This window comes from Gossypium arboreum, chromosome 3 (genome assembly GCF_025698485.1).
Source record: "Gossypium arboreum isolate Shixiya-1 chromosome 3, ASM2569848v2, whole genome shotgun sequence".
NCBI classification, from domain to species: domain Eukaryota; kingdom Viridiplantae; phylum Streptophyta; class Magnoliopsida; order Malvales; family Malvaceae; genus Gossypium; species Gossypium arboreum.
The window spans coordinates 127,085,376-127,107,545 of record NC_069072.1 but is presented as its reverse complement, the minus strand read 5'-3'; the positions used below and the strand labels follow the sequence as shown (position 1 = coordinate 127,107,545).

General features: G+C 28.6%; 1 protein-coding gene and 1 long non-coding RNA gene across 6 annotated transcripts; both read left to right on the top strand.

Annotated features, from left to right (window-relative positions):
- Nucleotides 1-7,671: 7,671 nt before the first annotated feature.
- Nucleotides 7,672-10,690, top strand: LOC108487035 (protein WHAT'S THIS FACTOR 1, chloroplastic). 5 transcript variants are annotated; one of them, XM_053025876.1, is made up of 3 exons: nucleotides 7,672-7,905; nucleotides 8,150-8,177; nucleotides 8,946-10,690. In XM_053025876.1, the coding sequence occupies exon 3, from the start codon at nucleotides 8,985-8,987 to the stop codon at nucleotides 10,245-10,247; it is 1,263 nt and encodes a 420-aa protein (XP_052881836.1). In that variant the 5' UTR covers nucleotides 7,672-7,905; nucleotides 8,150-8,177; nucleotides 8,946-8,984; the 3' UTR covers nucleotides 10,248-10,690. The 5 variants fall into 5 exon arrangements, with proteins under 5 accessions (XP_052881836.1, XP_017646735.1, XP_017646731.1 ...); XM_017791246.2 differs by lacking the exon at nucleotides 8,150-8,177 and adding an exon at nucleotides 8,066-8,102; XM_017791242.2 differs by having other exon boundaries at nucleotides 8,066-8,177.
- Nucleotides 10,691-12,801: 2,111 nt separating this feature from the next.
- LOC128290378 (uncharacterized) lies at nucleotides 12,802-13,603 on the top strand. The gene is made up of 2 exons (XR_008280188.1): nucleotides 12,802-12,917; nucleotides 13,377-13,603. It is a non-coding gene; the product is annotated as an uncharacterized LOC128290378 (long non-coding RNA).
- The last annotated feature ends 8,567 nt before the right edge of the window (nucleotides 13,604-22,170 follow it).

Sequence of the window (22,170 nt, the reverse complement as noted above, 5' to 3'; positions counted from 1 at the left end):
ATTTAATCTAAAATCTCACATGTGTGGTTTGATTATTATCTTAACACAAGGAAAAGCTTAATTATTAACACATCCATTAGTTATTTAAGATATGTTTGGTTGAGTAATATTTTATTTACAAGTTCCCTCACAGACTTGTTTACGATAAAGATAATGAAAATTTTTCGCTTATTTTAAAGAAGTCTTATTTTTCATAAAAGTTTTACTCATTTTCTAATATACCAATTATTTTTTATTTTATGTCTACTTTTTAAAAACATATATATTAAATAAAATTTTCCTTATATTATTACACTAGTAACCAAACATAACATATATTAACACAAGCATGAGTATTAAAATAATTTATTATAACTTAAAAAATAATCACTAAATGTTTAAACCTAATATCATAAGCATATTAAGTAAAACTACATTTATAAAAATATCTATAACATTTTCCTCTCATTTGCTTAAAACAAAAATTGTGAGTGGTTAAAAGTTATCAAATAAAATTAGTTTATTAGTAATTCATATATACAAATAAGATATAAGTATTAAAATATTTTGTCAAAAATAAAATAATTAGTATAATTTTAAACTTAAAATTAAAACAACACTGCAAAAACAAACATATTATATATATATATATATATATATATATACAAACATCTTTAAAATAATTAAAATTTACCTTCCTTTGCAAAAAGCAACTCATACAAGCAACTAAAAAGTATAAGTAAAATTAGTTTATTACTAATCTTAGTTTATAAGAAGATTGAGTTCGTGAGATTAGAAACTATAATGACGATGAGTTATTATTATGGTGAGACTAAATTTTATAGTGGAATAAGTGCTTAGACGTAAAGACAATGATGGTGATGAGGTTAATAGTAGTAAAAAATAAAATGACCATTAAAGACATAAAATTATAATTTTCATATAATTAAACCTATAACTTATTTAAAGGCTTATTATAACATTTGGAGCTGAACTTTTTTGTCCAATTGAGTACTTAAATATGATATATAAGCTTTTGTTTTCTTCTTCTAGTAAGCAAACTTGACAATTTTTTTCTAATTTGATACATAATTTTTTTGTCAAACTGGTACCTAAACTTGTTCAATGTTATACAAATTACTTTAATATATTAATTGTGTTACTTTATAAGTTAGAAAAATAATTAATGTATAACAAACATGTGAAAATGACATGATTACTTTTTGTATTTTAAAATGTTCATTACGTGTAGTTTAATTAATTTAATTCAATTAATTTTATGTTTTAATTTAACATGATGACTTTTTTTTTGAATTTTAAAACTCTTGTTCTCTTCTTCAATATCCATTTGTTAAATATAGTTTAAAACACAATTTTGAATATAAATTTTCTCTAATATTGACGATATTTTTGTGGAATTGAGTGTTTTATGAAGATCAGGCAATGCTTTAAGCGTACAGTCCTTCTTGAATCATTTTTGCCATTAACAACCTCAATTCTAATGAAAAGTAAAATTTGAGCGTGTTGTTTAGTAAAACAAAAGAAACTCCAAATAAATGTAATCATTCTTGCCATTAAATTTCATGTCATCTTCCATATGTTGGTTATACATAAGTTATTGATGTTCCTCGTAGAAAAAAAAAAACTAACATTGTTAGTGTTTTGGGATCATTTGTATACATTTGACAAGCTTAGGTACCAAATTAGAAAAAAAGTTTCAAGTTTAGGTACCACATTGGACCAAAAAAACTAATGTACTAAATTAGAAAAAAGTGTCAAGTTCAGGTATCAAATTTGACAAAAAAAAATATGTACCAAATTAGAAAAAAATGTCAAGTTCATGTGCCAATTTGGACAAAAAAAAACTTAGATATCTAAATAAGAAAAAGTGTCAAATTCATGTACCAAATAATATATTAAGCCCATTTTAAAATGTAAAAAACTTATTAAAAATACTAGAAATCTTATCACACGCATATACGTATGAAATTCATGTATTCAGAACACAGAGATGTGATAAAAAATAACATACAATAAATAATAAAAAGTATGGTTTATATGCATGTCGTCTTTGGCTCAGATCTCATTATAGATACATTTTTTATTTATAAAATATAAAAAGATAAAAATACCCACATAATCATGTAACTTTGCAAATTGAGTGAGTTTTTTGTAATTCTTTAAGCGAGTTAAGACTCTATTAGTAGGTAACACCAACTTAGTAAAAAGCTTAATAAATAAGTATAGATATACAAATATATAATAAATTATAAAATAAATATATTTATTAAAGTTTAATTATAAGTCGAAAAATTCTTTAGTTCAAATGGTAAATGAAAATAACATATAATAATTAATGAAATGTATGACTTGAATCTAATTAATAAAATAACACAGTAGATATGTATTGTATTAAAATTTTTAAAAATAGATTAAATTGTTTATGAGTTTGTGTCGAGCTAACTTGTGACACCAACTAAATCAAATACATTATTAATATATGTAATAGATAGAAATAATAAAGTGTGCATATAAAATTAAAATGTATAAAAAACAAAATAAAGGTTTAATTAAGTTGTTAATTAAATATTTTTCCAAAACAATTGGCTTAGGTTTAAATCTCACCATATGCATTTTTTTAAATAAAAATACTAAAGTACCCTCAAATAATATAATTTATTTTAAGGATAAATCTCAAAATTATATATAAACTTTGATTTAATGTGCAATTGTATACATGAACTTTAATTTGGTGCAATTATACACGTGAAACTCTAATTGTGGTTCAATACTTGAAACTTTAATTTTGATTTAATCATACACATTTAAAGAAATAAATACATCAATTTATTTTTATATTGGATAAATATAATTATTTATGTATGCCATATATAAACATAAAATAATGTTATATTAATAATTGTGTTAATAATTTACAAGAACGGAATCAAATCAAAATTTTATGTATAAAATTTTACAAAATCAAAGTTCATGTATACAATTACACGTTAAATTATAATTCATGTATAGTTTTAGGATTTATCCCTTTATTTTAATCATAAAATGTATTTTCGTAATTTTATTAACCGAGTTGGTGATCCGTCAAGATGACACTAACTATTCAATGTATTTATTAAAACATTTTACTTAATTATTATATAATTATAAAATGTATTATAATAAAGGAATAAATTTTTTAAAGATTTTTTTTTTTGCTAAATAAAAGAAAAAACATGTAAATTACAGAGTCCTTCTCGCAGCAAAATTAGTCCTTGCAAGCTCCTAAAGCTCGATTTCCTATCTCGATATACATGGAAAATCCGGACCTCCCAAGCTCGTTCCAGCAGCCGAAGTATAGATCTCAATACTGCATTAGTCGGCGTCTCTTCTCTTCTTTGTTGTACCACAACCAGATTATCGGTTTCCATTATCAGCTTCCTAATCCCATGATCCCAAGCGTGTCGTAAGCCCACACCCCTAGTGAAACTAGGAATTGATTTACCTTCACGATCATGTAAAATAAACAATTTAAAAACGATTAAGTTCAAAAATTAAAGAAAGTAAATTATTTTGATAATTATTTATCTATTTATTTATACTATTATCTAAGTTTTGATTGAATTGGTATCATAAGTTAATCATATATAACTCGATTATAATTTTTTTAAAATATCATTCTATAATTAAAATAAATTGTATTATTAAAGAGTATTTTAATATTTTTATTTCTAAAAACAACGAAAAATTACATGCAATTGGATTTGACCTAGATTATTTACATCAATAAAACATTACTTTTATCACTAAATCAAAATTTTATTTGAATATAATATTTACATTTTAATTGTATTATGCATACTTTATTACCTCCATCAATTGTATAAATTGATAATGTTGTTAATTGAGTTGATGTCATAAGTCAACTCGACATCGACTTAATATTGATGACAACATTGTAATAAACAATTGTAGTGCATTTAGTATTATTAACATGATGCATTTACATGTTTAAATTTCCATTTACTTTCAATTTTATTTATTTTGTTTCATTTTAATATCATACATATTTCATATATTATTAATTAGCTTCAAACAATATGTAACACCCCTCGGTCGACTCGATCGCCAAGTCTTACAATATGTCACATTCGTTGATAGAGCAATTACCATGAATTATACAATAAATATCATTCAAGCATGTCATTATGTGTTAAACACATTTATATTATGTTAAACAATCAAATATGAGCCTCAATTGAGCTTACGAAAGCTCTTTTGTTAACTTTAGCACGAAATAGGACCAAATTGTAAAGTTTTAAAAATTCAGAGTCGATGTTGTGACGTCACCTCCTCTACGTAGTGACATCGCCGAACAATTTGTCACTCTATGACCTTAAGCCACTCAACGTCACAACGTGACTCACTATCGGCCGACGTTGCGACGAGGAAGGTTGTTTGTTGGGACGTGAACTCTAATTTTGGTAAATTTTGAGCAATTTCGTACCTATTTCAAAACTTCCACACAATCTCATTATTTTGTGCACAAAAGACTAATTTTACCTGCACCAAAACACTTCAAACACATACCAAGTAGTCCTTTCAACCATTTCCATTCAACCAATTCAGCACTACTTCTATTTTAACACAAAAGATACCAATTCAATTATATATTATTCATCCAACCAACTAGCCATGCAAATTCCAAATTCTCATCTATTCTAATTCATGTTCAAACATACTATTTTAAATCACCAAACATAACTCAGACACATTTACCAAAACCGACCATTTCAACTAAGCATTGACATTGCCAATATCAATCATTAGATAGGTTTCAAACTATGACTAACATTTAAAGCTAAACAAATGCATAACACCTATGTACATGCCACAATTCTAGACTTTAAATGATTGAAAAGCTATTAATTCAAAAAACGAGATAGTGTGAGCTTTAAACGATCTGCTTGACGTGTTATGTAAGGTAAAATCTAAAAGGGAAGGGAAAACAACGGGATAGGTATAATGAATGCTTAGTAAATTCATATGAAATTTATTTAACATACCTTGACAATTTAATAAACTAAACACTTAACACAATAACAATTTAATTTGACATTCTTTGGCATATGCTGAGATAGCTAATGCATAACATCATGTACGTACAACCAATCGGTTAGTAAATTTTCATAGAATGAACTTGTAGCAATGATCATACATATAACAACTCACATTAGAAACATATATGATTCAATTATTATCTAAACCATTTCAATGTTTCCCATTTCATTAGGTTAAGATTTCGTCCGAGAGAATTGTAATAAATAGAACTCGGATACACGAGACTATTTTGCTAACACAAGTTGACAGTTATCAGGGTTGCTCACACAAGTTAACATTTATGAATTTGCTCACACAAACTGACATTTTATGAATTTGCTCATACAAGCGGACATCGTATCGAGGTTACTAGTCCAGGCTAAACCAACAATACATATAACTGAGAATCTGCAACAAATGTTGGATCTCATATCATCATGTAAATCGCTGATCAATTTCATATTTAATCCTAATGACATGTCATACGTATCCTAATCCTTACCTAAGTTCACACGGGCATCATTATTGTAATCATATCATTTCAAGCCTTATATCACAATACATATGTCAAATAAATTATGTAAACATGTAACATTTGTATTGGTACCTTATACCTTTTCGTATAGTCAACATTTTCACGTTTTACAATTTAGTCCATAAATAGCCAAATATGTCAATTACCACAAATTCACTTAAATATAAACATACAATTGAAACAAATACAATTCAGCAAATAATTTAGTAAGTTCCATATGAACTTACCTAGAAAAACAACAATAAACGAGACTTTAAAGACTAATCGATAATTTTTTATTTTCCCCGATTATCTTCGATTCAACTCCCTACCTATACAAAACATTTTATAACATTTTATTATATGCATGTACCAATTCAATTTTATTTTTTGAATGCCCCTTAATATTTGTATTTTATTCAATTTAATCCCTAAAATCGAAATTGCCATAACTTTCAAATTTGAGTTTTGGTTTCAAAACTGATCTCAATTACATCATTTTAGGACCCTCTACTATCTATAATTATAGAAATTTCGTATCAATTTTACAATTTTACACTTTGGTCCATTTGAACAAAACTAATAATTAAATTTTACAATCTAGTCCTTTTCACATCTAAACTTAAAATCTATCAATTTAACACCAATTTCTTTAAGAAGTAAACAATGGCAACTAATAAAAATTTTAACAATTTTATAAATTGATACATGAGCTAGCTAAATCAAGCTCCCACGACCTCAAAAACATAAAAATTATAAGAAAGAAAAAGACTTGATTGAACTCACCAATCTAATGGCCGAAAGTTTGAAGCTTTGAAACTTTTTTTTTTTGGTTTTGGTTGTGGATGAGTAGAGAAGATGAAGTTCTCCCTCATTCCACTTAAGTTTCTTTTTATACTTAATTAAGTATTTTATTAACTTAATTAATTAGGTTTAAATGAAATTAATCATACCTAATCAACTAAAATCATCACCAGCCATTAACACAATATTCAAGATGGTAAAACTGTTACTTTGAACTTTTGGTTAATTGCAATTTGAGCCCTTAAACCATTGGTCAATTAAAAATTTATAGCAATAAATTTTTATAATTTAGTCATTATACCTTAATTAACTATCAATTCAGCAAATTACTAGATCGATCTTTAATAAACTTTGATACTAGCCTCGTAAATATTAAATATTAATATTTTTAAATTTGATTTATGGAATGAGATTTTGAAACTACTTTTTCAACACCACTAAAAATCGGGTTATTATACAATACATTTCATTATTTATTGTATATTATTCTTAAAATAATCTTTGTGTTTTAAATACTTAATTTTTACATACATAAGAATGTGATAGAATTTCTAATACATATATTTTGATTAAATTGGCGTCACCCATAACTAGGACTTAATGCAATTGTTAAATTACCAAAAGGATTTATTTTAACAAAGCAATATATATAAAATTAAGGGTATTTTGTTTTATATACAAAATCTAAAAAAACAATACATGCTTGTAATAATAAGATTTGAGCTCAAGACAATGGCATCTCCTCTCCCAACTAAAGTAATATTTAATTAATAAATAGGGAGGGACTCAAATTATATATATATATTGGGAGTAAAGGATGGGAGTCATACGGTTTGAATTCATATTAAATGGATGTTTAATAAGAACTTTAATTATTGGTTTTGTACAAGTCTAAGTCAGAGGGATTCACTTACACTTACACCCTTTCGTATCTCTTGGCATGATTAATATTTTAATGACTCAATTATTAAATTTATTGATATAATTATACTCGATAATGCATGTCAATTTCAAATCAATTCGATATTTTTATTATATTGATCTAAAATACTATATATTAATATTTATCGAATGGTTGAAATTTTTACATAAAACAAAAAGTAAATAAAATATAAAATATAAAATATAAAATATCACAATTGAATCCTTAAAGAAATTACAAATATAAAATTACTTTTATCATTAATATTTCAACAATTCAATTATAAAATTAATATTTTAATAATATTGGATTTATCTTTATATTTTTACATAAAATCTGTGATTTTAGACCCCCGAAAGTGGATTCCTCCTCTTATATTTATATATAGTAACTTCACTTTTTTGGTCGAAGAGGAATTTCACAGCATTTCTCCGATGGCGCTCAACCAGTTTTTTCCTTTTTTTACTTTACAATCTCCCTCACTCTTTCCCTCAGCCACAGCAGTAACAAAGTTTGTAAATTTATCATAATCTTCCCCTAAATCGCAGCGAAAATGGAAAATGCCATAGGACTCAATCTAGCCATTTAGGTACCCAAATATGTTGATTAAATTTGATTCTTTCTTCCATTAGGTGTTCGTGAAAATGCCTATGAGAAGTTTGATTCTTCACTAAATAGAACTTACCCTTTACTTTTTTGTTTCCTTTTCTTATATTATTATCTGATTGAGATTCTCTTGTTTAGTGCAGGTACATCGGCTGCTATACTGTATATAATACCTAGAAGGTTGATCTTCTTGTATTTGACTGCTTTTTGTTTTTTTAATCATATAGGATAAAAGTTCTGATCCGGATATTTAAGGTAATCATACAGATGACAAAGGTTTCCTTCACATTGACTGGGTTTTCAGTCTTGGTTCTATAGTAATTGAAAATTTTCCTAGTTGTCATTAATATGATACGCTTTTCTGTCTTATTTTTGGTCTTACATTTTTAAGTTTCTACTTGAGTATTGAGTAATAAGATTTTTTAGTTATGCATCACCTTGCTGTATTTGATTTTCTGTTTTCCGTCTTGCTGCTTGTTACTGTGTTTCATATCTTAAAAGGTATTGGTTTAGTGGAAATGGTAGACTGGTATCGCTGCTATTTTCTGTTGTACTGTTATTTGCAGCCGCAATCGGCTGTTAAATTTGTTCACATCACTATGGAGGGCTTTAGCAATGGCAACATCGACACTGTTACACCATTTCCAGAGTGATAAAGCTTGATTGAAAAATTTCCTAGTTGTCATTAATCCAATAAACCTTTCTTTCTTATTTTTGCTCATGAAGTTTCGAGGTTTGCTTGAACTGTGGCATGATGAAAGTCATTAATTGGATTGCTGAATGGAAGTTTATTCTGCGCTTACAGTAAAGCACATATAGCTTCTATGGCTTAGTACAAAAGTTCTGAACATTGGTTCATTGGCATAAGCATACCTGTAGTATTACATGTTTAGTGCGGTGCTATAAGGAACTTGTGGATTGTTCTCTTGGCAAGTTGTTACATTCCTGTGTATATCTAATTCATTGTTGAGAAAGAAAGATATGGTTTCCTTTTTCTTATTTTATTTTCTTTGCTCTTAACAGGTTTGTTCTTTAGAGAAAAAGAGGCATACTAAGTTGAGTATGATGATTAGTAAAAGAGTTTTTGAGAGGTTGGCTTGTTGCTATTGTAGGCTGCATTCTCAGCCTTCTTTTATTTATCATTTTCGAAACTTCTCTCTTTGGTCAACGAAGAAAGACCCAGATCTTGAAGCAGCCCTTTCAAGAAATCGTCGTTGGATAGTCAATAATCAGATTAAAAACATAATACTTAGATGCCCAAACCAGGTGGTACCTTTGGAGCATCTTCAAAAGAAATTTAAGACTCTTGATCTTCAAGGCAAAGCTCTCAATTGGCTCAAGAAGTATCCCTGTTGCTTTGAAATTTATCGTGATAATGATGAGTATTATTGTAGATTAACGAAGCGGATGATACATTTGGTTGAAGAGGAAGAATTGGTGAAAGATATGCAGGAGCCAGTGTTTGTTCAGAAATTGGCAAAGTTGTTAATGATGAGCGTGAATCAAAGGCTTAATGTTACGAAACTTAATGAGCTTAAACACAGCTTTGGATTTCCAGATGACTACATCATTAGAATTCTACCAAAGCACCCAGAAATCTTTCGACTGGTTAATAACGGTTGGAGGAAGAGTTCAATGGAAATTGAACTTCTGGCGTGGAACCCTGATCTAGCAGTTTCTGCTGTTGAAGCCTCAGCTCAGAAACAGGGGATAGAGCCTTGTTTTTCCTGTTCATTGCCTTCAACTTGGATTAAATCATGGCAGAGATTTGAAGAATTTAATGCAATTCCCTACATTTCACCTTACTTAAACCCTAGAGGTTTAGAGGAAGGATCTAAGGAGATGGAGAAGAGAATTGTGGGCCTTGTGCATGAGTTGCTGTCATTGACATTGTGGAAGAAGTTATCAATCGTAAAGCTAAGCCATTTCAAGAGAGAGTTTGCTTTGCCTGAGAAATTGAATATTTTGTTGCTCAAGCACCCCGGCATATTTTACGTGTCGAACAAGTATCAGATTTATACCGTGCTCCTTAGAGAAGCTTACAATGGGTCGGAATTGGTTGATAAAAATCCACTAGTCATTGTGAAGAATAAATTCGGCGATTTGATGCAGGAAGGGCTTCATGAATATAACCGAAGGCGCCGCGTAGTGAATTTGGAAAAGAAGAGGAAATGCATGAATTTGATGAAGCCAGAGAGAAGGAAAGTAGCGAGCTCTGAAACATCCATCCAAGATGATAACGGTGATACTTTAGGAGGTTTAGGACGTTTGTTTGACCCGGAAGAACGAAAACGATTTTACAAGGTTCTTTTTGATGAAAGGTGAAAATTAATCTGAGATGATTTTAACATTGAAGTCTATTGTATTTTTGGATAAAGGGGTGAACAAAAACTACAAGCTAGCAATGACCAAAGCCTGGGGAGTGCTTCTGCAGTTAATATGCTAATATCCTCCTAGAGCTGGGAACTTGAATACTTGAAATTCTGAATGTTGGGATGGATTCTTCTTAGCTACCCAATCCACTATGAAATATCCCTTTGCAATCATTAAAAATGCTGCCGTATTATCCAACTTTCTTGAAGTACCTGTGTTTTGGCATTCATTTTTGACGTATTTTCGGGTTTGAATATATTGAATAGTTGAAATTTTGAATGTTGGGGATGGATTCTTCTTTGCTAACCAATTATTTACTTTGCAATCATTAGCTGACTGTTGGTTTTGGATGTATTTTCTGATTTGAATACCTTGAAGTTGAAATCTTTATTTCATTTTGTCTTCATGTTCGAAAATCACACAACAACTAGATTTAAATATTAATCATTTAAAGGTAATCCCCCTTGACAAACATAATTTGAGATTTATTTAAAGTTCTCAAACCCCGTCTTTAAAATTTTAAGTATTTTTTTTTTTGTCAAAATTTGTTGATTAAGTTATTCATATACATATGTTTTGACAATAATTACTAACGACAATAATAATCTGATTAAGATTCTTAGATTGAGAAAATAATTCTAAATAAATACCAAGGGCTAACAACACATTTTAACCTTTAGAAAAATTAAACCATACAATCAACTCTTTTTATAACCGTCTTTTTATTACTATCTAATTTGTATGTCTTAATGAATTTGAGACACCTATAACAACATCTGAGATGTCATAAGCAAATCATATTTGAATTTATATTTAATAAAATTTATAAACATAATTTTATTTGTTAAAGGTTATTTTCATTTAATAAATTATTTTACATAAAATTAAATGAATCTCTTCCCGTCCCTAAAATCCAAAAATCCCTAATTGTTTTATTTTCTTCCAACACTAGTCACTTTTTTTCTCAAATTTCTTTTATTCTCTTACTCTCTAGAATTTTTGTAACAATTCTTCTTTTTCTTTTCTTGCTTTCTTGATTAATCTCTAAACAAGAGTAAGATTATGGCTTTTCTTATGATACATTAGGATTTTTATGCAAGATTTATTTATTTTTATTGAATAAATTTGAAATTATTGATTTTGTATGAAATTCCTAACATCGTGAATGGGTAATAATTTTTAGAAGATATTAATACAAATCCTTCAAAAATAGGATTGATTAATACAATCCCTTGAAGGAATTAAGATTGATTAGAAATTTAGCATTTTTATTTAAAAATTGTTGTTACTAGTGTGATTGTTGTGAATCTTGTGTTTGAAAAATTGATATATTGCATTCTCATGACACCAAAAAGCACTTTATTATTTTTTTTGTGTTAAAAAATTACTATTGATATGTTGGTTTCATGAAAAATTTTATCTATTTAAGGCTTAGATATATTTGATCTAAATGTTTAACATAAATGGAAAAACATTTTAGAATAGTCTATTAGTGAAGTAAAGGAAGAACAATAAGAAAAAAAATTATGCGTTAATTTATATGACTTTTATAATTGTTTTAACTTTTTAAAAAAATTAACGTCACAATCCAAATTTCTTAGCTCTGCGGCCTCTACCCCTGAATTGTAACATCAACACCCCCAAGATAAGAATAGTATTATTTCGAAATTTGCATGTGTTAGAATTTTTGAAGTAAATAAATAGGAATCTGGATATTAATAGAGAAGGTAGTTGGATATTGTAGGGAATTAAAAAGACTTTTGAATTGAGAGAAATTAAATTGAGGTATTAACTAAATCATAATAGTAAGAAAACTATTAGGGGAAAAAGTGTGAAAAATAAAAATAAAAATGATTGATTAGATTGGTGGGAAAAGATGAAGGATTAAAAGTGTAATTTAATCAAGAGAGTACAATAAATTGTGGATGAGATTGAAATTGTATATGAACCTATAATGACCCGAGTTTTACGGTTATTGGAAAAGTGTATTTTCGGGTCTCAGTTTCTGAAAAATAGATTTGTAAATATTTATTAAAATATTTACGAATTTAAGTGGATAGTTAATTAGAGTTTAATGAAGTGAATTAGCTTAAATTAAGGATAATTAGATAAAATGATTAAATTGAATAAAGTGTGAAAGTTTAATTATAGAATAAAGAAAATTGAAGGACTAAATAAATAAATAAGCCAAAATGAGTACCAAGTGTATGGTAAAAATAAAATACATGTGTAATAAATATTATACATACATTTGTAATACATGTATGTACTTACTTATTATTTAAGTAAATATTATTGTATTAATATTATTTTATATTAATTAAATAAAGTAAATAAATAAATAAATAAATTAAAAAGTTGACAAATATATAGTGCATATAATGACATGTGTAATACTAATATACATGCAATTGTGAAATATATGTATGTTTACTTATTATATAAGTATGTTATTAAATTATATTATTATAATATATATAAAGTAAATGAAATAAAAGAAAAAGAAATGCAATGAAGGAAAGAAACAGAATAGCATGAAACGAAACAGAGAAGGAAGGAAGGAAAGAAAGAAAAGAAAGAAAAAAGGGAAAATTTGGGATTTGAAGCTTTAAGCTTTAATAGGTAAGTCAATTAAGTCATTTTCTTTTAATTTTGATGTTTTAGAAGTTTTAGAACAAAGTTTTGTAGAAATTAAGCTGAGATTTTGAAAGTTCTTAAGTTTTTGAGTAAAGTTCATGTTGAACAAATAATTGAATTAGGGATTAAATTGATAGAATTTTTAGTTAGAATTGATTAAAGAATTAAATTGTAAAAGAAGCTATTAGTTTTACATAGTAGGGACTAAATTATAAAAATTTTGAAATTGGGATTTTATGATGAAATTTAGATAGTTATGTCTAAGTTTGGTTGAAAATTGAGTAGAAACAAAATATGAATTGAGATAGAAAAAGTAAGTGAATTTAGTTAAGATTAAAATTAAAATTAAAGTAGAAATTGAATAGAAATTGAGTAACAAATTTAAATATTAAATGCAAATTAGTATTGTATTAATGTTATGAAAATTATCTTAATTTTTCGTAGCTAACATCTCACCCGAGGCATCTCTGAAGAAAGGAAAAGAAAAGGTGGACGAACAATAATTTGAGAAATTACGGTTTGTATTTTTATAATCTGAATTTAATTATTAATTGTTATATTTTAGTTTAAATGTTTATGGTAAGAAAATTAAGGTAAGTGTAGTATATTTGATATTGAATTGAGTATTTGTGAAATTATAATTTATATGATATTTGAGCATTGGTATTGAATTTAAATTGAGTTGGTAATTAATCGAATTTTAATTATTAAATGTTATATTCTGGTTTATATGTTATTGTAAGAAATTAAGGTAAGTATTAGTAATTGTTATTGAATTAAATTTATATGGATATATGTGGTTGATATGAGAATTGAATATTGGATGTATGTTATATTTGAAAAATATATTGATTGGGAATGTGATGAAACTAATTATGAATATGTGATTATTGTGAAATTTAAATATTGGTTATTGAAAAGTAAAGTGAATTGTATTGATTTGAGAATATATGTGATTAATTGAAATGTGTATTGGTTGAAAAAAAAAATTGAAAGTGAAATTGAAAACCCTATTAACAGTATTCGGACTAAGTCGGATATAGTTGGCATGCCATAGGATTGAAAGTGTTCAGGAATACTTCGAGTCATACTGTTACTTCGACTTTAAGTCGATGAGGCACCTTGTATGTCGTACTGTTACTGTTACTTCGGATTATTCCGATGGGGTACTCTGTACCGTACTGTTACTGTTTACTTCGGCTTGGCCGATAAGGCACTATGTGCCGTACTGTACTAGTGTGATGGTTGGATCCGTATATCCGTCAGTGTCCGAGTCATGTTAATAGGGGGTAAATAAAAGTACTGAATGACTGACTGTTACTGAATAATTGATCGTTACTGAATAACTGATTGCTATTGAGCAAATAATTGTTACTGAATAACTAATTGCTACTGAATAATTGAATGTTGCTAAATGAAACTGATAAAATAGTGACACTGAAAAATATTGACTGATATTGAGCTTGGATTATATGGGTTACTGAATGAAATGTAATAGTTGAATATTATTTACTGAAATTGAATAGTGAATAGAAGTGTAAGTGAGACACATGAATGGAAAATATTATTGTTTTTAAATGATTTGTGAATTTATTTTGAAAAGCTAAACGGGTTAGTAGATGATAAATATTGAATGAGTTATAAAGAATTTATCTATAAAATGAATAATTGAATATTTATGATCATTATATAATTTTAAGTGTATGTTATGTTATTAAGTGTTCAGATTATAGAAATACCACTGAGTTCATACTTAGCGTAATGCCATTACCAATAATGAACATACTTCTCCACTTACAGTTTGGATCGGCCTGGGATGCTGATTCAACGATCTGACTTTAACTTATCCTGGGCACGGATACTTAGGATGTCAAAAGTGGTTATTTGGGAAAGTTATAGTAAATGTTGTTATAAATGATAATGGTTGAGTACACAGCTTAATTAAGTTTGGTATGAAGATGCAAATTTGGGAATAATTATAAATAGGTTTGATTAGTAAATTATCGCTAGGTTTTGTTAATAAAAATTGTGGTACCAATGAAGGTACATTGGCTAGACACTTAAGATGGTCGATTTAATATGTTTTAGATGTGTTTGATCGTAATTTGGGTAAGTTAAAAGATTAGAAATTATGTTGTTTGTGGTTTATGATTTGTAAGGTTGGTAAACTTGAATTGTAAGACTCATTTTGAGTCCACACGACTTGGCAAACGGGCGTATGTCTTGGCCTTGTGAAACTAATTTGTTCATAAGTAATAAGTCAAATAGTTATATGGGTAAAGGACATGGGCGTGTCCCTTAGACCACACGGGCGTGTGGGTACTGTTCGATAAGAAAATTTTGAAATTTTGAGAAAAATTCGTAGTGATTTTAAATTAGTCCAAAATTGATTTTACTATTCATATTGGATTTCGAGGGCTTATTAAAGGGACAATACATTAATTTTAGGATAAGTGTAAACAATTATATTAAATAATGTCCGTAATTGAACTGTATTTGTAACACCCCTAACCCGTATCCGTCGTCGAAACAGGGTTTCAGAGTATTACTAAAATTTGCAAATCACCTAAAAAAAATTTAATTAAATACTTACCGATTCAATGCATCATATAAATAAATATATTACCACTCAATCAACAGCTTGACACTTGTATAAGCATCAAACAACAACATTGTTAGTATACTAGTACATATTTCATATAAATTCAACATTGATATACTTATTTTCTCGACATGTCACACTTGAGTTTAATAATTGTCTTTACTTACATAATTTCCTTATATCACATATCAAAGATAATCATATATGTACATGTCACGAGACATATTATTCTCTTCTTGTTTCTTTATAAGCATATATCATTCATTTTGTTATATCAATATTTCATGCACCATTATTTCCATATATCTTATGTATATTTATTTCGGTAATAGTTCATATTAAAATTAACATAAATTAAATTCCTATACCTATACTTATTTTATTTATCTATCTTCTTAATTATTTCATTCAACTATTTTGTACATATATTTTCATATGACCAATTCTTGTAAACATTTCACAGAACCATTTCATATAACCATTCATCATCTGATACATATTACTTGAATATCAATTGTTCAACTGATGTCATAGCATCTCCCATCCACGGTCTTATTTATCTTCGACATGATGCCATAGTGTCTTTCAACTATAGTCTTACTCATTTTCTGTCAGGTTGCCATGGTATCTTTCAACCATGGTCTTGTTCATTTCATGTTACATTGCCATGGTATCTTTCAACCATGGTCTTATTCATTCCCGTCATGTTGCCATGGTATCTTTCAACCATGGTCTTATTCTTTTCATGTCACATTGCCATGGTGTCTTTTAACCATGGTCTTACACATTTCATATCATGTTGCCATGGTGTCTTTCAACCATGGTCTTACACATTTCATATCATGTTGCCATGGTGTCTTTCAACCATGGTCTTACACATTTCATATCATGTTGCCATGGTATCTTTCAACCATGGTCTTACACATTTCATTTCAGAAAGCACACTCCCGCGAACCTCATCCTTACAGCGGGATTACCAGTCCAGGCTAAATCCCCTGCAACGACAATTACTCTAATAAGCTTGGATCTGAATTACCAGTCTAGGCTAAATTCAGACCCTAATTCGGATTACCCGTCCGGGCTAAATCCATTTTCCACATATTTTTCGGGAGGGCTATATCAGAATAGGATCACCCGTCCGGGCTTGATCCTTTTTACCGTCAATTCCTTTTCCAATGAGCCATCGAATTTCATTCCATTCAACTGGGATTTATTTTCAATTTATATCGAGTATTATCAATATTTCATCAATTATCATGAATTGAACATTCAAATCATATTTTCATCACATAACCACATATTTCAAGTATTTAAAAATACAATTCAAGTTACACAAACTTACCTCATTGCTTGTTTGTGTTTATAATTTCATTAATCCGATATCTTTTCTTTTCCACGATCAAGTCTATTATTTGAGTCGTCTGGATATTTATAAATAAATTTGATCATCATTTTCATTCATTTCATATTCTAATGCATTTAATTAATGCTCTAGGCAAAATTACCATTTTGCCCCTAACTTTTATTTAATGACGATTTCATCCTTAGGGTCAGGAAAATAAAATTCTTGCAATTTAATCCTTATTTCTAGCTATTATTCTCATACATATTGATAACAGCCCATGAATTCTATTAAATATAAAAAATGTCCATAATTTCAACACTTTTCGATTTAATCCCTAAAACATGTTTTTCCCCGATCTTGAACTAAATTAATAATTTCATTCAATTTTGTAATTTAAATAATAAAATAATCCATTTCATACAATTTGGTCATTTCTGAAATTTTTACAAAATTGCCCATAAAGTTTTACTTTTATTCAATTTAGTCCCTGAGCCTATAACATGCAAATTAGGCATGCTAGATGAATATTCATACATATTTTCCTCCTCCTCCTTCATTCCACATCCTTAAATTTATATTATATGCTTATAAGTAACATTATAAATAATTTCACTATTTACTTATATGTATATTCAAAGCTATCCATTTGAGTCATAGTCACTAAATTATTTATATCTTGAGATACAGAACTCGAAATTAAGATCCGTTAATTTTACCTGAAACTAGACTCACACATATCCTTACCATAAAATTTTCAGAATTTTTGGTTTAGCCAATTAGTACAGTTTATTCATTAAAGTCGCCTCTATTCTGTTGTCTGACAGTTCCGACCATTCTTCACTAAAATTAATTATCTCCTTGTACAGAATTCAAATAATGTTCTTGTTTATTTATATTGAAAATAGACTCATTCAAAATTCTAAGAATATAATTTTAATTCCCTAATTATTTTTCTCCAATTTTTTATGATTTTCCAAAGTCAGAACAGGGGAACCCGAATTCATTCTGACCTTATCTAACAAAATTCATTATATCTCATGATTTACAAATTCATTGCTTACATTGTTTCTTCTATGAGAAACTAGACTCAATAAGCTTTAATTTCATATTTTTTTCATCTTCTAATTCGATTTCTACAGTTTATGGTGATTTTTCAAAGTTAGTCTACTGCTGCTGTCCAATATTGTTTTAGTGCAAGCTGTTTATTACCATTTTTCCCTAAGCTTTTAATAAATAACAATTTCATCCCTACTCAATTAGCCTCTCAATTGAGCTGAGTTTTCTCAATTAACACTTTATTATATCACTTTAAACTACTTTACAACTTTTGGGAATCATAATTTCAGCACTAGACTTTAATTCCAAACATTTTCACAATTAGGTCCTAAAATCAATTTCCATCAATTTCACTTGATAAAATTATCATATATCAAAATTAAAGCTTCAATTCTATGTTTATTCATCATATTCTTCTAAAAATCATCCATAATAACTTTAAAAATTAGCCATGAAATCAAAAACTAATGAAATAGTAAGTTGGACCCAATTGTAAAAGTCTAAAAACATAGAAATTTCAAGGAGAAAGCAAGAATTAAACTTACATGTATCTAGAGAATGAAAAGCAGCTTGAACCCTCTTCCATGGCTATTTTTAAGCTGATGAAAATAAAAAAAATGAAGAGAATTCTAGATATTCCAATTTGGTTCCATTTTTATTTAGCTTATTTTGGCAATTTTCTAATTTTGCTCTCATTTCACCTTTTTCCTGATTTTTCTCGGCTATTGTCGTCCAAAATATCTCCTTTGGGATTATTTTCATTTTAGGTCCTTCCTCATTTGACAATTAAGCTATTTAATCTTTTTAGCAGCTTTTACACCTTTTTCAATTTAGTTCTTTTTATTTAATTAACCACCAAAATGTTAAAATTTTCTGACGAAATTTTAATACTACCTTATTGATACTCCATAAATATTTATAAAAATATTTACGGCTTGATTTATAAAATTGAGATCTCGATAACTGTTTTCTTCAATTTCTTGACTTAGTAAATCTTTATAAAACACAAATTACTAATTTAAAAATCTCTCAAAAATCACATTTGGCTCATAATTATTAAATAAATAAATTTACGAGCTTATTTTTTGAATTTAGTGGTCTCGAACCACTATTCCCAACATCATTGAAAGTCGGCTATTACAGTATTGACTGGTAATGCCTCGTAATCCTGTTTCGGGGACGGATAAGGGTTAGAGGGTGTTACATTTAGTGGTATCAGAGTTATTTAGGTTTAGCCGATTCTCGGACTAAATCGAGCTCGAAATTGAGTCAAGAGGTACATGCCATAGTTGAGTCAAAATTGAGTCGGGATCGGATGCTGATATATTTGTTTATTTCTGTTTTATAGTTGAAAATGTTAGATGAACATATCAATGATATTGATTACGGAATGTATACTGGAGACGAATAGTCTCATGAATTAGATGGAAACTGAATCGGTAATATTGAGTATTAACTCAATGAGTAATTAATTACTGAATGTTGATTGATGAAATAATAGAGAAAAAGGATAAAATATAATTATTTAGAACTCTGACTGATGCTCTTCAGTGAGTAGAAGAAACTGTATCTGCTACGACATATATATAGGCTCAACAATAACCAAATTTCCATATACATATACTTCCCACATCATGAATTCATATAACATATACAAATCATATCCATGTATTTCAAGTACATTTTCATAATAATTTGTCTCGAGTTTAGATTATTTCATGTCTAAACTTTGCCCATTAAATCATTTGAAATGTTAGTGTCACACGGGTAATACACTCAAGGTGTACAAATCTATAATCATGGATCAATATATTCATCAAATAAATTCCATGTTCATATATTATCATCTCGTATTTCCATATATCATGTATCATCATTTTCATGTATTTCAGGCAGATACGTGTATTAATTCATTTCATGTTCATATTTTCTCATGTCAGGATTTTCTCGTTGAATCATTGAATAACATCGATGGATACACAGGTAGTACACTTGGAGTGTACAAATCAGAAATCCGTCAATTCATATTCAGGAGTGCTCTTTAAAGCACATAATCAGGAAATCCTCTCTCAAGCCATATAACAGGAAGCTCACAAAGAGCCATTAATCGGGAAGCTCACAAAGAGCCTATTAGGAAGCTCTTCCGGGCTATATAACAAGAAGCTTATAAGAGCCATAATCAGGAAGTTCACAAAGAACTTTTAATCAGGAAGCTCATGAGAAGCCTTTAATCAAGAGCTCCAGATAGCCATATATCAGGAAGTTCAAGCGAGTCATATCAGAATGCTCACAAGGAGCTGTGTTTGTGTCTGTAACATATGTAGGATCATAACCGATCATAAAATATGGCGCTCACAAAGAGCTGCGGTAGTTCGCAATACATGCAGGATCACTATAGATCAGGATGCTCGCAGGAACCATGTAACAGGAAGCTCGAGAGGTCTCATAACAAAATGCTCTTAAGAGCTATGGTGTGTCCACAACATATGCAGGACCACAACCAATCGAAAAATTTTGTATCCATCGACTTCCATTATTCAAACGGGACTTATCATGTATCGAGCTTTGTCGGATATAAGATTTATTTCATATTCATGACAATGATACAATTCACATACATATTATTTAATTTAAAACATATAAATACGCAATTTAGTCACATGAACTTACCTCAATAAATGTTCGTGTACGTAAAATCTACTAATCCGACACTTTCTCTTTTCCTCGCTCTAACTTCGAATTTGGTCTATTCGAATCTACACGAGTAAATTTAACATCAATTTAATACAATTCATACTCAGTTCAGTCCAATTCACATCTTAGAAAAAATTACCTTTTTGCCCCTAAACTTTTAATTAATGATGATTTCGTCCTTAGGCTCAAAAAATGAAATTCATGTAATTTAATCCTTATTCTAAGCCTAGCCAGATTTTACATGTAACATTTACAGCCCATTTATTTCATAAAAATTCAAAAATTTCCATGAATTTTATAACTTTACAATTAGAGAGTAGTGAATTTTAGTGCAATTAGAGAGTAGTGAATTTTCATGTGAATAAGGACTATATTGTAAAACCTGTAAAGTTAAATTGTTTTTAATTGTCGAGTAAATGTAGTGAATTTTTAACATATAATTGCCTATGTAGACAATATGTGAATTAGTAGGATATAAGTGGCATGCCATTAGGAGATTTTCAAGTGCGCTAGTGATAATGGAACTTCGGTGCAATTTAGCGATTTTGCACATCAGTGTTTGAGACAATGGCACTTCGGTTCAGTTTGTTAACTTTACATTTTGGGGTAAAGTAGTGTATGCACATTTGTGTAAATGAACTAGTGTTCATTCCACATATCCTACGTGTTCTATTGAGTCTACAATTGAATAAATAATATAAATGGTAAGTGGTCATATAAATGAATTGGTAAATGATCTATAAAATGTTGTTTAAAAGAATTACTAAGGTTACTTTTCATTTAATTTCATTGTATATAGCAACTAACTATGTATTTAAATGATAACATTGGTTGTTGTAAATGGTAAGTTTAATTCTTGATGTACTTACAAAGCTCATATAAGCTTAACGCGTTATTTTTCAACAAATAAGTAGATATTTGAATTGAGGCTTTAAGGGGAAGATATCATCTCAACTCATCATATCTCAAGGCTTGGCAAGGAATGTGATTTTGATATTTTTGGTTTTAGATTATGGAATGTACATAGGCTAATGCAAAACATATGGGCAAGATTTCCAGTGTAAATGTTGAAGATTCTTGATCATTTTGTTAACCTTACAAACTTGTTAAATTTGGATTGAGTTAGATATGGAATCATATAATGTTTTGATAGAGATCTATTTTTTATGATGTTTAGAAGTGATTTGGAATAGTTGGTGATAGTTGAAATTTGGTTTTAGACATTTCAAACATGTTTTGGGTAATTCGTCTCTAGTGTCGCAACATTGGACTTGTAGTTAGTGTAATCTGTTTTCGGTGTCACGACATTGGCTGAGGACATCAGCATCCCAGTGTCATGACACCCAATTCTTAACCTTGCAACATTGACCTTGTTTAGTAATTTATTTCCGATATCGCGACACTAGCAGCTCAGTGTCGCAACAACAGTCAGTGTCGTGACACCCTCTTTCCAGTGTTGCGATATCAACCTTATATACCCTGTTTTGACTCAAATAAGCCTCGATTGGGTCTCGTTTGTACTCAAAATTTAAAGAAAGCGT